The sequence below is a fragment of the Amblyomma americanum genome, chromosome 4, assembly GCF_052857255.1.
Source record: "Amblyomma americanum isolate KBUSLIRL-KWMA chromosome 4, ASM5285725v1, whole genome shotgun sequence".
Classification (NCBI taxonomy): Eukaryota; Metazoa; Arthropoda; class Arachnida; order Ixodida; family Ixodidae; genus Amblyomma; species Amblyomma americanum.
The window spans coordinates 43,048,149-43,062,902 of NC_135500.1; the positions used below are offsets into that span (position 1 = coordinate 43,048,149).

Here is a 14,754-nt window from a genome sequence, read left to right on the forward strand (position 1 = left end):
TGTTACATTGGTCGGCAGGTGCGCCCAGTAAAAGCTACAAATTCAAACTCTCAAGAAGGCCGGAGTCCACACCAAAGTGGGAGCCCCGTCAGCCTCTGACTGTTCAAGAGTCAAACACGCAAACTACAAGGTTAAGTAGGTCGCTCCGGCGGGCTAGTTGGTACATTTGAAGCGAATGAGTAAAACTGCGCAAAGAGAACGGCTCTCACCTGGGCTCCTCTCTACTTCTAAAGAACAAAAAACAATTGGCACTCGTCTATCTGAACCTGATTGCCTTGTCAACATGCCAGACCCGAGTTTTAGCACACTACCTCAAGAGAAATCTGGTCCCGACTCAACTTCTGGGGCTCTCTGGAGTCGTCCCATGTCCTTCCTGGGGTGCACTCGCAGGATATGCAAGATCATGAAATCAGGAGCCTGGAGGCAAGTGAGGCACTACTCGTATTGGCTAAGAGTCACCATCTACGAAAGAACCAAGGATTGGTTATCCGCACGACGTTTCCAAGAGTACAACCGTCGGCGCAGATGAACGAATTTCTTTGGCAGAGAACGCGGCTTACTTTTCCGGCCACGCACCGGACAACCACGACGATGTCACGGTACTGGGCAATGTTGATTATCCAAGGAACATCAAAGAAATGCTACAAAAGGAACCGAAGTTTTGCTTCGAGCCCTCGGCAGGATGTTCTGAGCTACTTGCCATGGTGCGATGTGTCGGGGCACTAGCCTCTGACCAGGATAGGGAACAGGCTGTTAACCACACTGTAGACTGCCTTCTGCGAAACGTAAGTCGTCTTACCTCACGCAAGGCTCTAGTGTAGAAAGTTGTGTCTTACCTAAGCGATAATGGCCTAGCAATAATGGAAGCAGTCAAGGAGGGCGGCTTCGCAGACTTGCCGCAAGGTATGTTTGCGGAGAGAGCTCGGAAGCAGTCTTAAAGAACTTCAAACCATCTGAATTCCGAACCAAGATCCAGAGAAAGCAAGCTGTCAGGCACTGTCTGTCTCAAAAACCAAGAGGGATTTGTTGGAAATGTTTTTCACCTGCAAAGCACACAAAGCGGATTGCCCTCTTTGTGCGCCCCACCGCGGTGGCTCAGTGGTTAGGGCGCTCGACTACTGATCCGGAGTTCCCGGGTTCGAACCCGACCGCGGCGGCTGCGTTTTTATGGAGGAAAAACGCTAAGGCGCCCGTGTGCTGTGCGATGTCAGTGCACATTAAAGATCCCCAGGTGGTCGAAATTATTCCGGAGCCCTCCACTACGGCACCTATTCTTCCTTTCTTTCACTCCCTCCTATATCCCTTCCCTTACGGCGGCGCGGTTCAGGTGTCCAAAGATATATGAGACAGATACTGCCCCATTTCCTTTCCCCAAAAAACCAATTATTATTATTTGTGCCACTGCATTGGAAAGAGGGAGCTGGCAACATGTCGTCCTTCCTGAAGCAACACCTCGACAAACTGGTGGGGTGTGATCCTTACCCCTTGCGCAGCTCCAAGGAACTGGTGAAAATTCTTGAAAAAGGCATCCCACCAACTTCTACAGCCTTTTCTATTGATGTAGATGACTTGGTCTACTCCATACCTCATGATGGTTTCCACAAAGCAGAGACAGAATTGAAGAACATGGTGAAATAGCCTTCCAGAACGCCGTAGGCAAAGTACAGTTTCTAGAACTACTGCAATTTTGCCTTCCCTCCACTGCTAGCCTTCACGATGGGCATTTTTACGTCCAGAAATCTGGAATTTGTATCGGGTCACCTGTTGATCCTGCTTTGTGCGACATTTTTATGGCATCTTCGGACAGGCGCCTAGAAAAATAACCTTTGAACCAACCGGTGCTACGCGTGCTTGCTTATGTTGATGACTATCTTATGATTTCAGATAACTCCTTTAAACTTGGCCTCGACAGTGTTGTTGCCAGCATTCTCTGCACGTTATCCTCTGAGGGGCAACGAGTGCATTTTACTCACGAATTGACAAGAGACAACAAAATCCAGTTTCTCGACCTCAAATTGCATTTTTCCGATGCCCATGTTTGCTGTTCCTACAATCCTAGATCTAACAAAAGCCTTTTACCCTATAAAAGTGCACATTCTAAGTTAGTGAAACACAGCACCATCATGTCCAGTTGTTTGTCTGCCCTTCGGGATTCATGTGGTCACTCACTGTCATCAAGTTTCCAGAATCAAGTCAGATGCCTCGAATATGCGGGCTGCCACATCATTTAATTCTTAGCTTATGTAAAGGCCTTCTACAGAGGTTGAAAAATACTGAAAGTACAGTGCTTAGACCAAACACTTCCCTTTGTCATGCCTTATTTTCACTGTCTTTCTCGTAACGTTAGGTAGCATTTACCTAGGTAAATATGCTATACGTGTTTTTTCGGCCCCTTGTATGCTGAGAAAAGTTTGTGCCCTGCTCTCAGGAAGAACCAAAAGAGAGACAGAAGGAGAGCAGCACGTGCAAAACAAACCATCAGACAAAGTTCGTCAGATGTGTCTCCGAGGTTATCTCTCAGATACCTCTATCTTGCAGGCAGGTGTACATCAGCCAAACCAGCCGGTGCTTCAATGAGTGCGCCTTGTAACATAGAACATCAACGCGCACCGGTACGGGTAGCAATATACCACTGCATTGCAAGAGTTGCGACAGCCGCTGCTACTACGTACCTTATCTGGACAAGACCACGTTCCTCTCTAAGGCAAGCAGCAAAACTGAAAGGGAGGTCATCGAAACTTTCTTTATTGCCAAAAGGGGCGACTAATGCGTTAGCTCGTCCTCGATATTGATATCAAGACAAGAAATCGAATTTTTACAACTAGAAGGGAATTTTCGGGTTTGACACTGCCTCTGACACACCTGTGTCCTTTGCAGTTCTGATGTCATTACAATGAGCCTTTTCGGCGCTCGTGTATTTCTTGTTATGTTCATGGCCTTATAAGCCACCTTTTTTACATAAATAAAATCAGCTGCAAGTCTGCGCCTTGTCTGTGCGTGCCTTTTGTCCAGTTCTCTTTGCACAGTTTTACTCGTTCGCTACAAGCTTAACACTGCGCAATCAGGCCAGAACCGACCACAAGGCGAAGTACCTTCCTCCCGCTCTCAAAGAGGCCGGAATCAGCACTCTGGATATTACGAGTCGCTTAACAACTGTGGACTTCAGGAACTGAATGGTGGTGTTTGCTGCGTGCACATGCATCTTTGTGTTGAAAGATAATCACCCGCAGCCTTGTCCATACTCCCGTTGTATACGCGGCTTTCCGAAAATTTATGGCAAGCATGATGTTACGTGGCCAGTAAGAGTCCTTTGTTTCTCCGGAAGAATGGTTGCCCAATGACGGCTTTTGCCGTTGCCAAAAAACATCGCCACCATTTCCTTGCCGATACCTCGAGGCGGCGACATCACTTTTATTTCTAGACTTTCAGCGTGGAAAGATCTTGAGGTCGAGTCATGACTGGTCTCCGATTAGCACTGATAAATCTTAAAAATATGTTTCCATGTGAGGGTTTTCTTTTGCCTCTTCCTATCATTAAAATTTCAGTTGTTAGTCCACCCTTGTATTGTGTTCCTCTTTTCTCCTGGGTTGCATCTTTTGGCTGGTTTTAAAGCGACTATGCAATGAATAAAAAGTCGCTTGTAAATGTCTTCAGTGCATAGAAATGATGCTAAGAAGCATTCACACCAAGTATGAGTCTTTGGAACTGAGCCGGCAAATTATTGAATTTTTAAAAACCGTGTTTTTTAAAATTCGCGGGCAGATTCTTGTGCTCGTAGTGACCGATTTTGAAGCTGAAATCGTGAAAAAGGACGTCACTGTATCCATGACGTCGCCAGGTCACCACACGCTGTCATTCGCTGGAGCCACGGCAGCCACGACGTCATGGGCACACTTCCGATAGCCGTGAAAGTCGTCTGCTCGTGCCGCCGCGCGACCCTCTCGGGCAAGCGCGAGCCAGGGCATTGCATTGGCACATATGGTTTCAATTTTCTCTGCCGCCTCCTTCTGTCGGGAGTTCCAGAGCCACTCGCAGTGGCTCTCCGAGTCGCTACTGTCGTCGCTGGCGTTCAGCCGGTACGGCGTGAACGCATAGGGCTCAATGCCCACCGCGGCCGTAAGAGCGAGCAGTCGCGCCTCGAGGTCCGGGTCCATTACTGCTGATTACAACAGGCGACAGGCAAAGAAACCCGACACGCGCCGCAGTCACGCTGCCGCCGCTGGGGTGCTAGGAGCGACAATCGGAAGTTGCAAAAGCAACGTCAGCGGATGACGTATTCATGGGCGGGGCACGGTCCCAGAGCTGTTTTGTTTATTTTTGTCTGGTGCCCCGCGTGTACGAGTTGAGGGTGGAGAGGAGGAGCGTAATTTTTAATCGTCTATATCTTCGGTGTTATTGATTCTAGCTTAAAAATTCTTGCGTTGGGGTGATGAGTGATGAAATGCCTATCTCTCGTCTGCTTTACGTAATCTCGATTAATTTATTGCATAGTCCCTTTAAGGTGATTCAGTACCAACTCACCCAGTCGTCCGCCTTGTCAGAAATATGTGTTGAGTTCCCTCCATCGAAATTGAGCGCCATTTTTTTATACCTTTCCGCACGAATGTGCTTTTGCTGTTTGTCAATATGTGAGGCATCGAATAAACTGATGTCACCTACATTAAACTTCCGGACATCAAGATGCCCCTGCAGGATTTTAGACACTGTCGATGCCCCACTCTGTGATGCTTGCTTAATGTCTTCAAAAGTCACTCGATGTAATATAGCGTAAAATTCTTTCCACAGCAGATGTCTTCCTCCTTTTCTTGTCTTTCAATGCAATATCACATCTCTTAAATTTATATTTATTCATTTACTCGTGTTTTCTAAAGGCTCTCACAGGGAGTACTTCACATGGGCGCAGAGCGACACAGTATTAATAATAACACGTCGAGCACTTTAAACAATATTAAATAAAAACCAAGAAAAACCTTTTACGACGAACAAAAGGACCAAGACAAAACACATGTAATGTTCCCGATTATTATGTCGTGATCGAGAATGCAGTCTCATTGAATTGTGTCTGCAGGATTGCTCGTTAAGACTAAATCAAAATGTTAACAGTGTTTGATGTGCAGCGCGAGCAGTGATTAATAAGTTGTGATAATGAGAAATCTGCACATGGCTAAAGAAAATCATGTGCTTCCGGCAATGCTCGCTTCGACGAACTATGTGCTGCCCTTAATACCACGAAAGTTAGTCACAAAAAATGACCACAGAACAACTCCGAAAACGCGCACATATTTCATAGATAGTATACAATGAAATCCGTAAGAGAAGAAATCAAGCATTACAGAGGGTCACCAAACGGCACCAGTAATGAAGCCAACAGATCCAAACTTTAAAGAAAGCTGCACACATTCAAGAAAATTACAAATGACAAATAGTACAGACGTGATCGAACCCATTCTCGATCCACAAATGTAGACCACCTCCCATACGATTTTTTTTCTGTCACATTGAAAAAAATTGTTTTACTGACAAAAATAGCATTACCAGGAAGGACTTTAGTGAGCTACATTTCGGTTCGTGCTACTGCACATGCAGAGGCCGAGTCGATCAGCCAGGACAGTTCGTCACAATTTGACAGAACGCTTCTTATGTTTGTGAACAAAAAATGAATGGTTTTATCGATGTGACCTTATGGACATTAAAGTTGGAGCCTGAATTGCATGAGCGATAGAAAAGCATTATTCGGTTGAACACCTAGGAATACGCACGGCGCGTCTGGCCATCAGTGTCCCATAAATAGGTGAGCAGGGTCATCAAAACCCTAAAAAAAATGCAGCGATGAATGGAGCAGTAGTTCTGTAAAATCACTACACAAGCCCAAGGTTTTCAGACTTGTTACAATTACTTTTAAAATCAAACATATATAGTTATCGTCCAAACAGCACTAATTCCATCTTCAATGCAGGAAGCAGATGACAAAATAATGTCCCTTTTAACTTTCTGCACTAGGTGAACGAGTTGGCATCGATTCATTGTGGTCAACTGCACAAACTAGAAGAGAACAGGAATTTCTCTAGTTCTCCTTGTTCTGTAGCGCACAGGGAAGCGCCTGCCCTGTGTACGTCTTGTTTTATAGTTCCTCATTTTCTGTGGCATTTATCACATTTGCTAGAGTATATCAGAAAGAGCTGGGCTCCAGTCAGCGCTTCTTGCAACTGAAACAGAATCGTTACGCAGCCTGTCTCAAAACTGTCGCAGCAGCCTCGCACACTGCACTCAGACAAGTGAGGAGGCGTGTATCGTGTGTCTGTGACTGCAGTCATGTCTGCTGTCTTCCTGGAACATGAAAATTGGCAAATGACTGCAGGAATAGAAGTTCAGTTTTGTAAAGCCAGCATTCGCAAATTATCTACGTGATATCAAAGGCGAACGCGGGCTACATTAACGATGAAATGCGTCACATCGTTTCGTTTGTCCTGGCGCCACCCGTTACCCTTCCCTCTCTCTCGCCAAGAGCACTCATTTATAGCCAGCGCCAGCAATGCTTGTCAGCGACTTTTCTTGTTTTCCAGGCGTAGGGAAGATTTCCCGGTAAGTTGTTCGCGTTGCGAGTTTGGTACGATTAGTACGTCTGTTAAAAATATTATTGCTCGTTTGGTAACCGTATTTATTTCTTGGGTAACAACGGGGATGCAGCTTCACGGCTCCTGCTTGTATTAATGTGCTCAAAAACAGAATCGGCTTTTTAGGCCGCCTCTGGAGTATGAGGAAAATATCCTAATACCTGCAAGAAAGGCAATAAAAGCTTGACTGACGTCAGCAACAGAAACCTCGAAACATTTTCAACTGCCTTGAGAATGAAAAAACCACAATGCAATGCTGCCTTCACAACATAACAAGTATTGCATCGCTATACTGAGATCATATTGTCATGGGTTGTTCAGATGAAGCGGGTCGGAAGGACACTGGAGGACCAGGATCACAGGAGCAGGCGCCAGAGACAGGCCAAACAGTCGCGGCCGGGCTCATGAGCGATTCCTTCCGAGCTTCTTCCTCTTTACCGTCGATCAGCACCCCGCTGGTTGAGGATGACATCAAGTGGATAACACACATGACCTTGCCGATGTGCAGCGAGGCAAAATTGAGGCTGAAAAACATGTGTAGAGTATGAAGAGTTAGGCCATGTGCTTAGAGCGGTCACAGTACGCTTTAAGGCGAGCTACGTGAACCACTTCAGAGGCAGGCGGGCGACAGGATGCCCGCGTTACGATCGGCAGCACTTCGTACTTTAACTGCCTATACGGTGAATCACTTCGTACGGGCCAAAGTATCGTTTCAGCAGCTTCTTGCTAAGACCACGGCGTCGAATTGGAGTCGACACCCACACTCAGTCACCAGGATTGAATGAACATCACGGTGGCCTTGTTTGTATCAGCGAGCATCGACTTGCTGGCGAGCTTGGATGCGAAGGTGTGCCAACTGCCGGGCTTCTTCCGCGAGTTGGGTGACGAGTTGAGCATACATCTGGCTAATGAGGCAGCATAGCGTCTAGCATGGTAGCAACTTCCCGACCAAGCACCAGGCGAAATGGTGAAAATCCGGTAGTTTCTTGAACCGTGGTGTTGTACGCAAAAGTTCGGCTTATGGGGTTTGTCCCAAAGCGACTCAGGCTGTGAGGGATGCTGTAGTGAAGGACTCCGGAAATTTCGACCACCAGGGGTTCTTTAACGTGCACTGACATCGTACAGTACACGGGCCTCTAGAATTTTGCCTCCATCGAAATTCGATCGCCGTGGCTGGGATCGAACCCACGCCTTTCGGGTCAGCAGCCGAGCGCCATAACCACTGAGCCACCACGGCGGCTGTACGCAAAAGTTACGTACGGTGACACTTCATCCCAGGTTCGGTGCTCGATCTCGACATAGATTGAGAGCATGTCAGCCAAGGTCTTGTTAAGGCGCTCGGTGAGCCCGTTTGTTCGCGGGTGGAATGCAGTAGTTTTGCAGTGGGTTGTATGACTTAAGCTCAGTATCTGTAACAGAAGTTGGGACATAAATGCGGCACCACGATCAGTGATAAGGACCTCTGGGGCACCGTGTCGAAGAACGACTGACTCGACGAAAAATTGCCACATCCCAAGCCGTGGATGACGGCAGAGCCCGTGATTCGGCATACCGCGTGAGGTAGTTCGTCGCAACAGCGATGCATCGGTTCCCCGATTGTGACTTGGGAAAAGGTCTGTAGGTCCATACCGATCTGCTGGAACGGGCTGAGCGGTGGCATGGCGGGGCAAAGGAGTCCCGCAGGCTTCACGGCTGGAGTCTTGCACAGTTGACACTCGCGGCAGGTCCTGGTGTAATGGCGAACGGTTTTGCTGCGAAAGATGTGACCGGCCTCCCCGCAGTGGAAACATATAGCGGATGGTCATTAGTGGTCCTCCACGCGTTGGCCTTGCTTGGTCCACGCTGTTGGAAATGAGGGTTGTTGGCAGGCGCAGGAGGCGGTAGTGGCTGTGGTGTGGGGGACAGGCGGTCGACCGTTGGCGGTGACGAGCGATGGACGATAGAGGCGTACGTCACGGTGGGCTGTGCCGGATGAGGGGTGACGGGGCAGCGAGGAAGAAGTGCACGTTGCACTTCTTCTTGGACGACCATTGTGAAAGGGCACAAAGATGTGCAATTGATGGATGACAGATACTTCCGAAGTCCCTCCCTAACAACTTCGCGGATGACCTCACGTAGGCGCATGGCATCGACGGGGTAAGCCGCCGGGTGGTCAGCGAAAAGACTGGAAGTATTAGAAACTCCAGTAAGCCGACGATAATGATATGCCCTCGCTGCCAGGGCGCGCTGGATGTTAGTCGCCTGGGATATAAACCCAGTCATTGTTGTGGGAGGTTCCCGAATGAGACCGCTGAAAATGTCAGACTTTACTCCTTGCATAAGAATGCGCACCAGCTTTTCCTCGATGGCTTGCACTCAGGAGCTTGTTGACATTTTATTATGTTTCTTTAGTCTAAACTTATTGGTCGAACATTTCGAAACAGAGATTATTCTGAAGTACGAGGAAGTGACATAACGGCTGCACATGAGTAGAGTTTTCCTACGGAGTTACATAGCATCGTAAAGTGAAAATTTTAAACGTACCCAATTTTACACTTTTTTTTTACTTCATATTCTGTTATCGACAAAGCGTGCTAACATACTTCGGTCCTTCGTTGCATTTTATATTCTTCTTGAAAGACTGCGAAGTCCATCTTACTCAATTTTTGGAAAAGAGTGCTTCAACGTGACTAAGCATTAATGCACACAAGAATGCAGCTGACAAAAAGGTTCATCTCGAGTGCACACTGCGTTGGTGTTCTCATGGGCGTGCATGTATTTCAGCTGGAACGGACACGTCAATTGGAGAGCTGCAGTGGCTGCTTCTTAAGATATCTCGGGAACCGAAGATTCAAGAAAGGATACGGAAAGAAATCAACAACAACATAGGTGATCTATTTTCTTTTCCTTTATGAGGTGAGGTGAGCTCTTTGCTGGTAAGCTCCTGTAAGCGGTAATGTTACATGTTTGCGTTAGGTAGTGTCACTGGGCTCTCGTGTCCATAAAAATAACTCAGAAATAAATGGTGTTTTGTTAGTGCCGTAAAGCAACAGAGAATTCACTTTTCGTAGGAACTACAATGTGAGACACTGACTTTATTCAGTGTAGCGAATGCATGTTCACGGCTGCGGCTGTTTTTTTGGACCATGCGTACGTAAGGTTGAACCAAATGAAAGTGCCCTACAAAAGCCGGTTGATTGCTTAAACAAAGAGGGGTGGGGTATTTGTCGTATTTGCTTAGCATGGCAACATTGTGGGCGCTGTTGCTAACTGCAGCGGCTGTTAAAAACAATAAAGAAAGAATGTCGTGCACAGCGAGAAGCTTGGGTAAAACGTGTAAGTATACATAATTTCTGGTATACATGACAATCCACAAGACTTGGTTTTGGTTCAAAAAGAAAGTTTTTACTAAAGTTTTGTCTTCACCCGGTCAACGAATCGCATTGTGCGACATCGAAGAAAAAATGCTGCCGCATCTATAGATTGTTCGCAAAGCCTAGCAGTTTAATTTTTAAACATGTATACTAGATTTTTGATGATGTCAGGACGGCGCGAAAACAACAAGGACAAAAGAGGCACACGAACACAACAGGACAGGCGCTAACTTGCAACTGAGGTTTATTCGCCCAAACCCTTGCATTTTATGAAGCACCCGAGCCGTATCGCAGAAGCCTATCACACAAGAATAAGATATTGTAAACAATAATCAGAATTCAGGAAGTAGGTGCTACTTCTAACAGACCGTGGGATACATTCATGCATTCAGCACTACACTCCTGATAAAAGCAAACGAGGCCCCAGATTATCCGAGCGCAAAATCAACAGGAAAGCAATTCATCCTCACAACAAAGACCCACGCTTGGCCAAGGCAAACAGATCGCAATATCAAAATTCTTGCTTTAATACATCTTGTGATAATGAATGAGTGACCAACAACAAACTCGGAAAAAATGATGGACATGAAAACTTTAAACCTCCGAGAAATCCTCTCAGTGTCAAAAGTACTAAAACAAGCGTCAAAACTTAAAACCTTCGAGAAATCCGCTCACCGTCAAAGAACTAAAAGTATTGGATTCTACACAATTCTCGTTTGGCTGTTAAAACATATTCAGGAACAACAAACTATGCAGAGAAAACTTCAACACATTAAAACCTAAAGACACTCTTCGACAAAAGTCACCTCAGCGTCACTGATTGAAATGGACAGTTTACCAACGCATGCGCTTCCCGCTTTTTTAATAAAATATGCCTTTACTACTTCCCGCTCCAAACTTGTCTTTTCCGCTCTTCAAAAAAATTGTTTTGTCTAGTTCAGGATGACACTCTTTGCAGGTTTTGCAGTGGTCTGCAAGGAAGCTTCCATGTTGGTTGCGTGCATTCCGCAAGTGCTCACTGGCATGTTCATTGAAACATCGACCGGTTTGCCCTATGTAAATGAGACCACAGCCTAGAGGAATCCGATACATGACTTGTGACCTGCATTTGGTGAACTGTTTTTGATGTTTAATAGGGCAAACCGGTCGTTTCTTCTCCATTTTAGTCATAGTACAGATCTTTGACAGCTTTGATGGGGCTGAAAACACAACTTGCACCTGATGTTTGCTTGCGACATTTTTTATGTTATGGGAAACTTTGTGAATGTAAGGAATGACAGGGACAGATGTCTTTCGTGCTTCTGGAAGTCTCTTATCATGAGGCCACTTAGGTTAACGTTTCGGAGACAGCCAAAATCAAGAGGCGGGTAACCGGCTTCTTGCAACCTCTGAATTTGGTCGCCAAAGCTCACCGACATCATGTGATGCACGACTTTACCAAGGCATTCTGAAGAGAATAAGCGATTATTGCTCTTTTGACGAGTTTGGAATGAGTGCTGTCAAATGGTAATATCCCTTTCTTTGATCTGGGATTGTACACCCAGCATAGGTGATCCTGCATAAATACCAATTTTATATCTAAAACTGAAGTTCACGATTCACTGGTAATTCCCACGTAAATGTGAGGCCCTGGCTGTTATTAGTGAAGACGAATAACACACTTGTTGCCGCCTCAGCTACATCAGACTCGGGAACATTCTTCAAAATAACCAAAAAATCGTCCACGTATCTAAAAATGTATACAAGATGCGGGTCACTAAGTTGACTTTTGATCTGATAACCGACGGCTGACAAGAAAATGTCACAGAGTACAGGCGCCACGCAAGACCGTATGCAAACACATTTTTTCTGAACAAAGAAGCTTCCTTCAAATGATATGGCTGTCAAGCCGAAGTAGAATCCCAACAAAGCTACGAAACTGTCGCTGCTAATCCTTGCAGCATTTTGAAATTGAACTTCCCCTGTTGTGATGATCTTTTCTCTGACAGCACTTGGGAGTCCGTGATGAGGAACAGAGTAGTACAAATCTTCAATATCGATGGAGAAACCTAAGTACTCGAGGGAGGTCAAAGCGTCCAGTTGCTGCACAACGTACGAGGAACTACGAACCAGGAAAGGATCATCTTCCACCAAAGAACCAAGGTGCTTTTGAAGGTAGCAACTGACAACGCATTTCCAAGTCCCTTTTTCCGACACGATGGATCGTAGTGGCATTCCAGGCTTGTTGGTTTTTAACTTGAAGAATATTTCAAGGAAGCCCCTCTCTTCATCATTTGCTCGCTTGATGGCATCCAGGTGCAAGTCATCCAAAATTTTGAGTGCTTGTCGTTTTCTAGTGCGTGCGTTGAATTTTATCGGTTTGAAGTTATTGTTGATGGTCGAAAATGCCTTTTCTCGGAAAAAAATCGATGGGCAGGACAGCAAAACCACTATCCTTGTCTGCTTGAAATGCCAGGAGACCATTTTCTTTGAGGGCATTGGACACCTTTTCAAGAAGCGGGTTTCACGGGGGGTTATCCCCGACGCACCTCGTCACGCAGGCGACGCCGTCATCCATGACCCTCGCTTTTCCATGTTCCGTCGCATGGCCGGCCACCCTTCTAACCATGGCCAGCAACTCCTACCGCTTGGCATGCGCTGGGAAGCAGAACTTTGGGCCTTTCACCAACACATCTTTCACTTTTTCAGGAAGAACCGCCTCCCCAAGAACGACAAGCTTGCTGCAGCAATCCTTAGGCCGGGAAATCAGGCTCGTCAACGCACGTTGCCAGAGGAACTCTGTAGTTCTTGCCACCAGCCTTTTCATTTCTTCTAACCGCCTGTGCTCTTTCGTTGGGTCTATTCCAAGCAACATTAAACAGAAGGGCACGTGCCCAATCATGGAACATGCGGACCTGCCTCCAGTACTCTGACTTGAGTATCTTGCAAATGCGTCTGATGTGGCCCCAAGATGGCTGCAGAATGCTGATGAGAGCTTGAACCTCAAAAGGAACAATTTTTCACTTCAAGCAGAAGGAAACCACTCGGGACTGGCAGATAGATACGGCAATAAGTTTGGAACATGGAATGACAGGGTCGGTGCGGAAACTTGTTTGGAGGAAAGGGCCCAATGCAGAAGAAATATGCTCAAGAAGTACTTTGGTTTGGGCTAGTTTGTGCATAGCTTTTTGATGTCAGGACGGCGCGAAAACAACAAGGTCAAAAGAGGCACACGAACACAACAGGACAGGCGCCAACTTGTAACTGAGGTTTATTCATGAAAGCTTCCTTGCAGACCACTGCAGAACCTGCAAAGAGTGTCATCCGGAACTAGACAAAACAATTTTTTTGAAGAGCGGAAAAGACAAGTTTGAGCGAGAAGTAGTAGAGGCATATTTTATTAAAAAAGCGGGAAGCGCATGCGTTAGTAAACCGTCCATTTCAATCAGTGACGCTGAGGTGGCTTTTCTCGAAGGGTGTCTTTAGGTTTTAATGTGTTGAAGTTTTCTCTGCATAGTTTGTTGTTCCTGATAATGTTTTAACAGCGAAAGAAGAATTGTGTAGAACCAATACATTTAGTTCTTTGACGGTGAGAGGATTTCTCGAAGGTTTTAATTTTTGACGCTTGTTTTAGTACTTTTGACACTGACAGGATTTCTCGGAGGTTTAAAGTTTTCATGTCCATCATTTTTTACAAGTTTGTTGTTGGTCACTCATTCATTATCACAAGATGTATTAAAGCAAGAATTTTGATATTGCGATCTGTTTGCCTTGGCCAAGCGTGGGTCTTTGCTGTGAGGATGAATTGCTTTCCTGTTGGTTTTGCGCTCGGATAATCTTGGGACCTAGTTTACTTTTATCAGGAGTGTAGTGCTGAATGCATGAATGTATCTCACGGTCTGTTAGAAGTAGCACCTACTTCCTGAATTCTGATTATTGTTTACAATATCTTATTCTTGTGTGATAGGCTTCTGCGATACGGCTCGGGTGCTTCATAAAATGTAAGGGTTTGGGCGAATAAACCTCAGTTGCAAGTTGGCGCCTGTCCTGTTGTGTTCGTGTGCCTCTTTTGTCCTTGTTGTTTTCGCACCGTCCTGACATCATCAAAAAGCTATGCACCAACTAGCCCAAACCAAAATACTTCTTGTATACTAGAATTTACGATAATGAACTGTCTCAGCAGATGGCGCAGGTGGCGGACAGCATGTAGCTTTTGCATTTCCGCACGTAAGGAGACCTAAGTGCACCTCATAATTTTTGTCACAACAACCGGTGCGATCCTTTTCTTTTTACAGTGAAAGCTGCTGTACGCAGCCGTTCCTGGCGGATTTCCATCGCCACCCGTCAACATCCGATTTCATGACCTGTTACTTTTCATTACGTGACCAGTGCCAGTCACGTTGCCGTGCGCCCATAGTGATCAGTGTCTGCAGGCATAAGACATTAGCAAAAGAAAGCCAGCAGCGCAGCGACAGCTTTCACCGAGTTTAGTGCACTATGCAGCGGGGCACAAACACAGGGAAATTTTAACGCGATAGCTTTAAAGGCCCCGTTGCGCAGAAAATTTGGCGTTAGCATTGTGAGCGAAAAATCACGAGCATGACTCCGGCAGGTGGTGTCCAGAGAGCAACGTAGGAGACAGATGGGCCACCTAGGTCATGTGAACTTGTGGCATCATCACAACCTGCCCCACAGATAGTGAGCAAACTACCCACCATGGCGGGTGGCAGTTAAATAACTAGTCGCTCGGGAAGAGCAACCTGGGTCCCACAAGGCTGGGAGTACCTGCTATCGCAGAGCAGTGGGGC

At 46.2% G+C, this 14,754-nt stretch overlaps 1 protein-coding gene across 1 annotated transcript in view; it reads left to right on the forward strand.

The window, feature by feature from the left end:
• LOC144127910 (steroid 17-alpha-hydroxylase/17,20 lyase-like) overlaps window positions 1-14,754 on the forward strand; it is a 54,563-nt gene that overhangs the window by 34,494 nt on the left and 5,315 nt on the right. Inside the window, exon 3 of the mRNA XM_077660896.1 lies at window positions 9,378-9,482. Coding sequence (XP_077517022.1) covers window positions 9,378-9,482 — 105 coding nt within the window. The remainder of the gene's footprint in view (window positions 1-9,377; window positions 9,483-14,754) is intronic.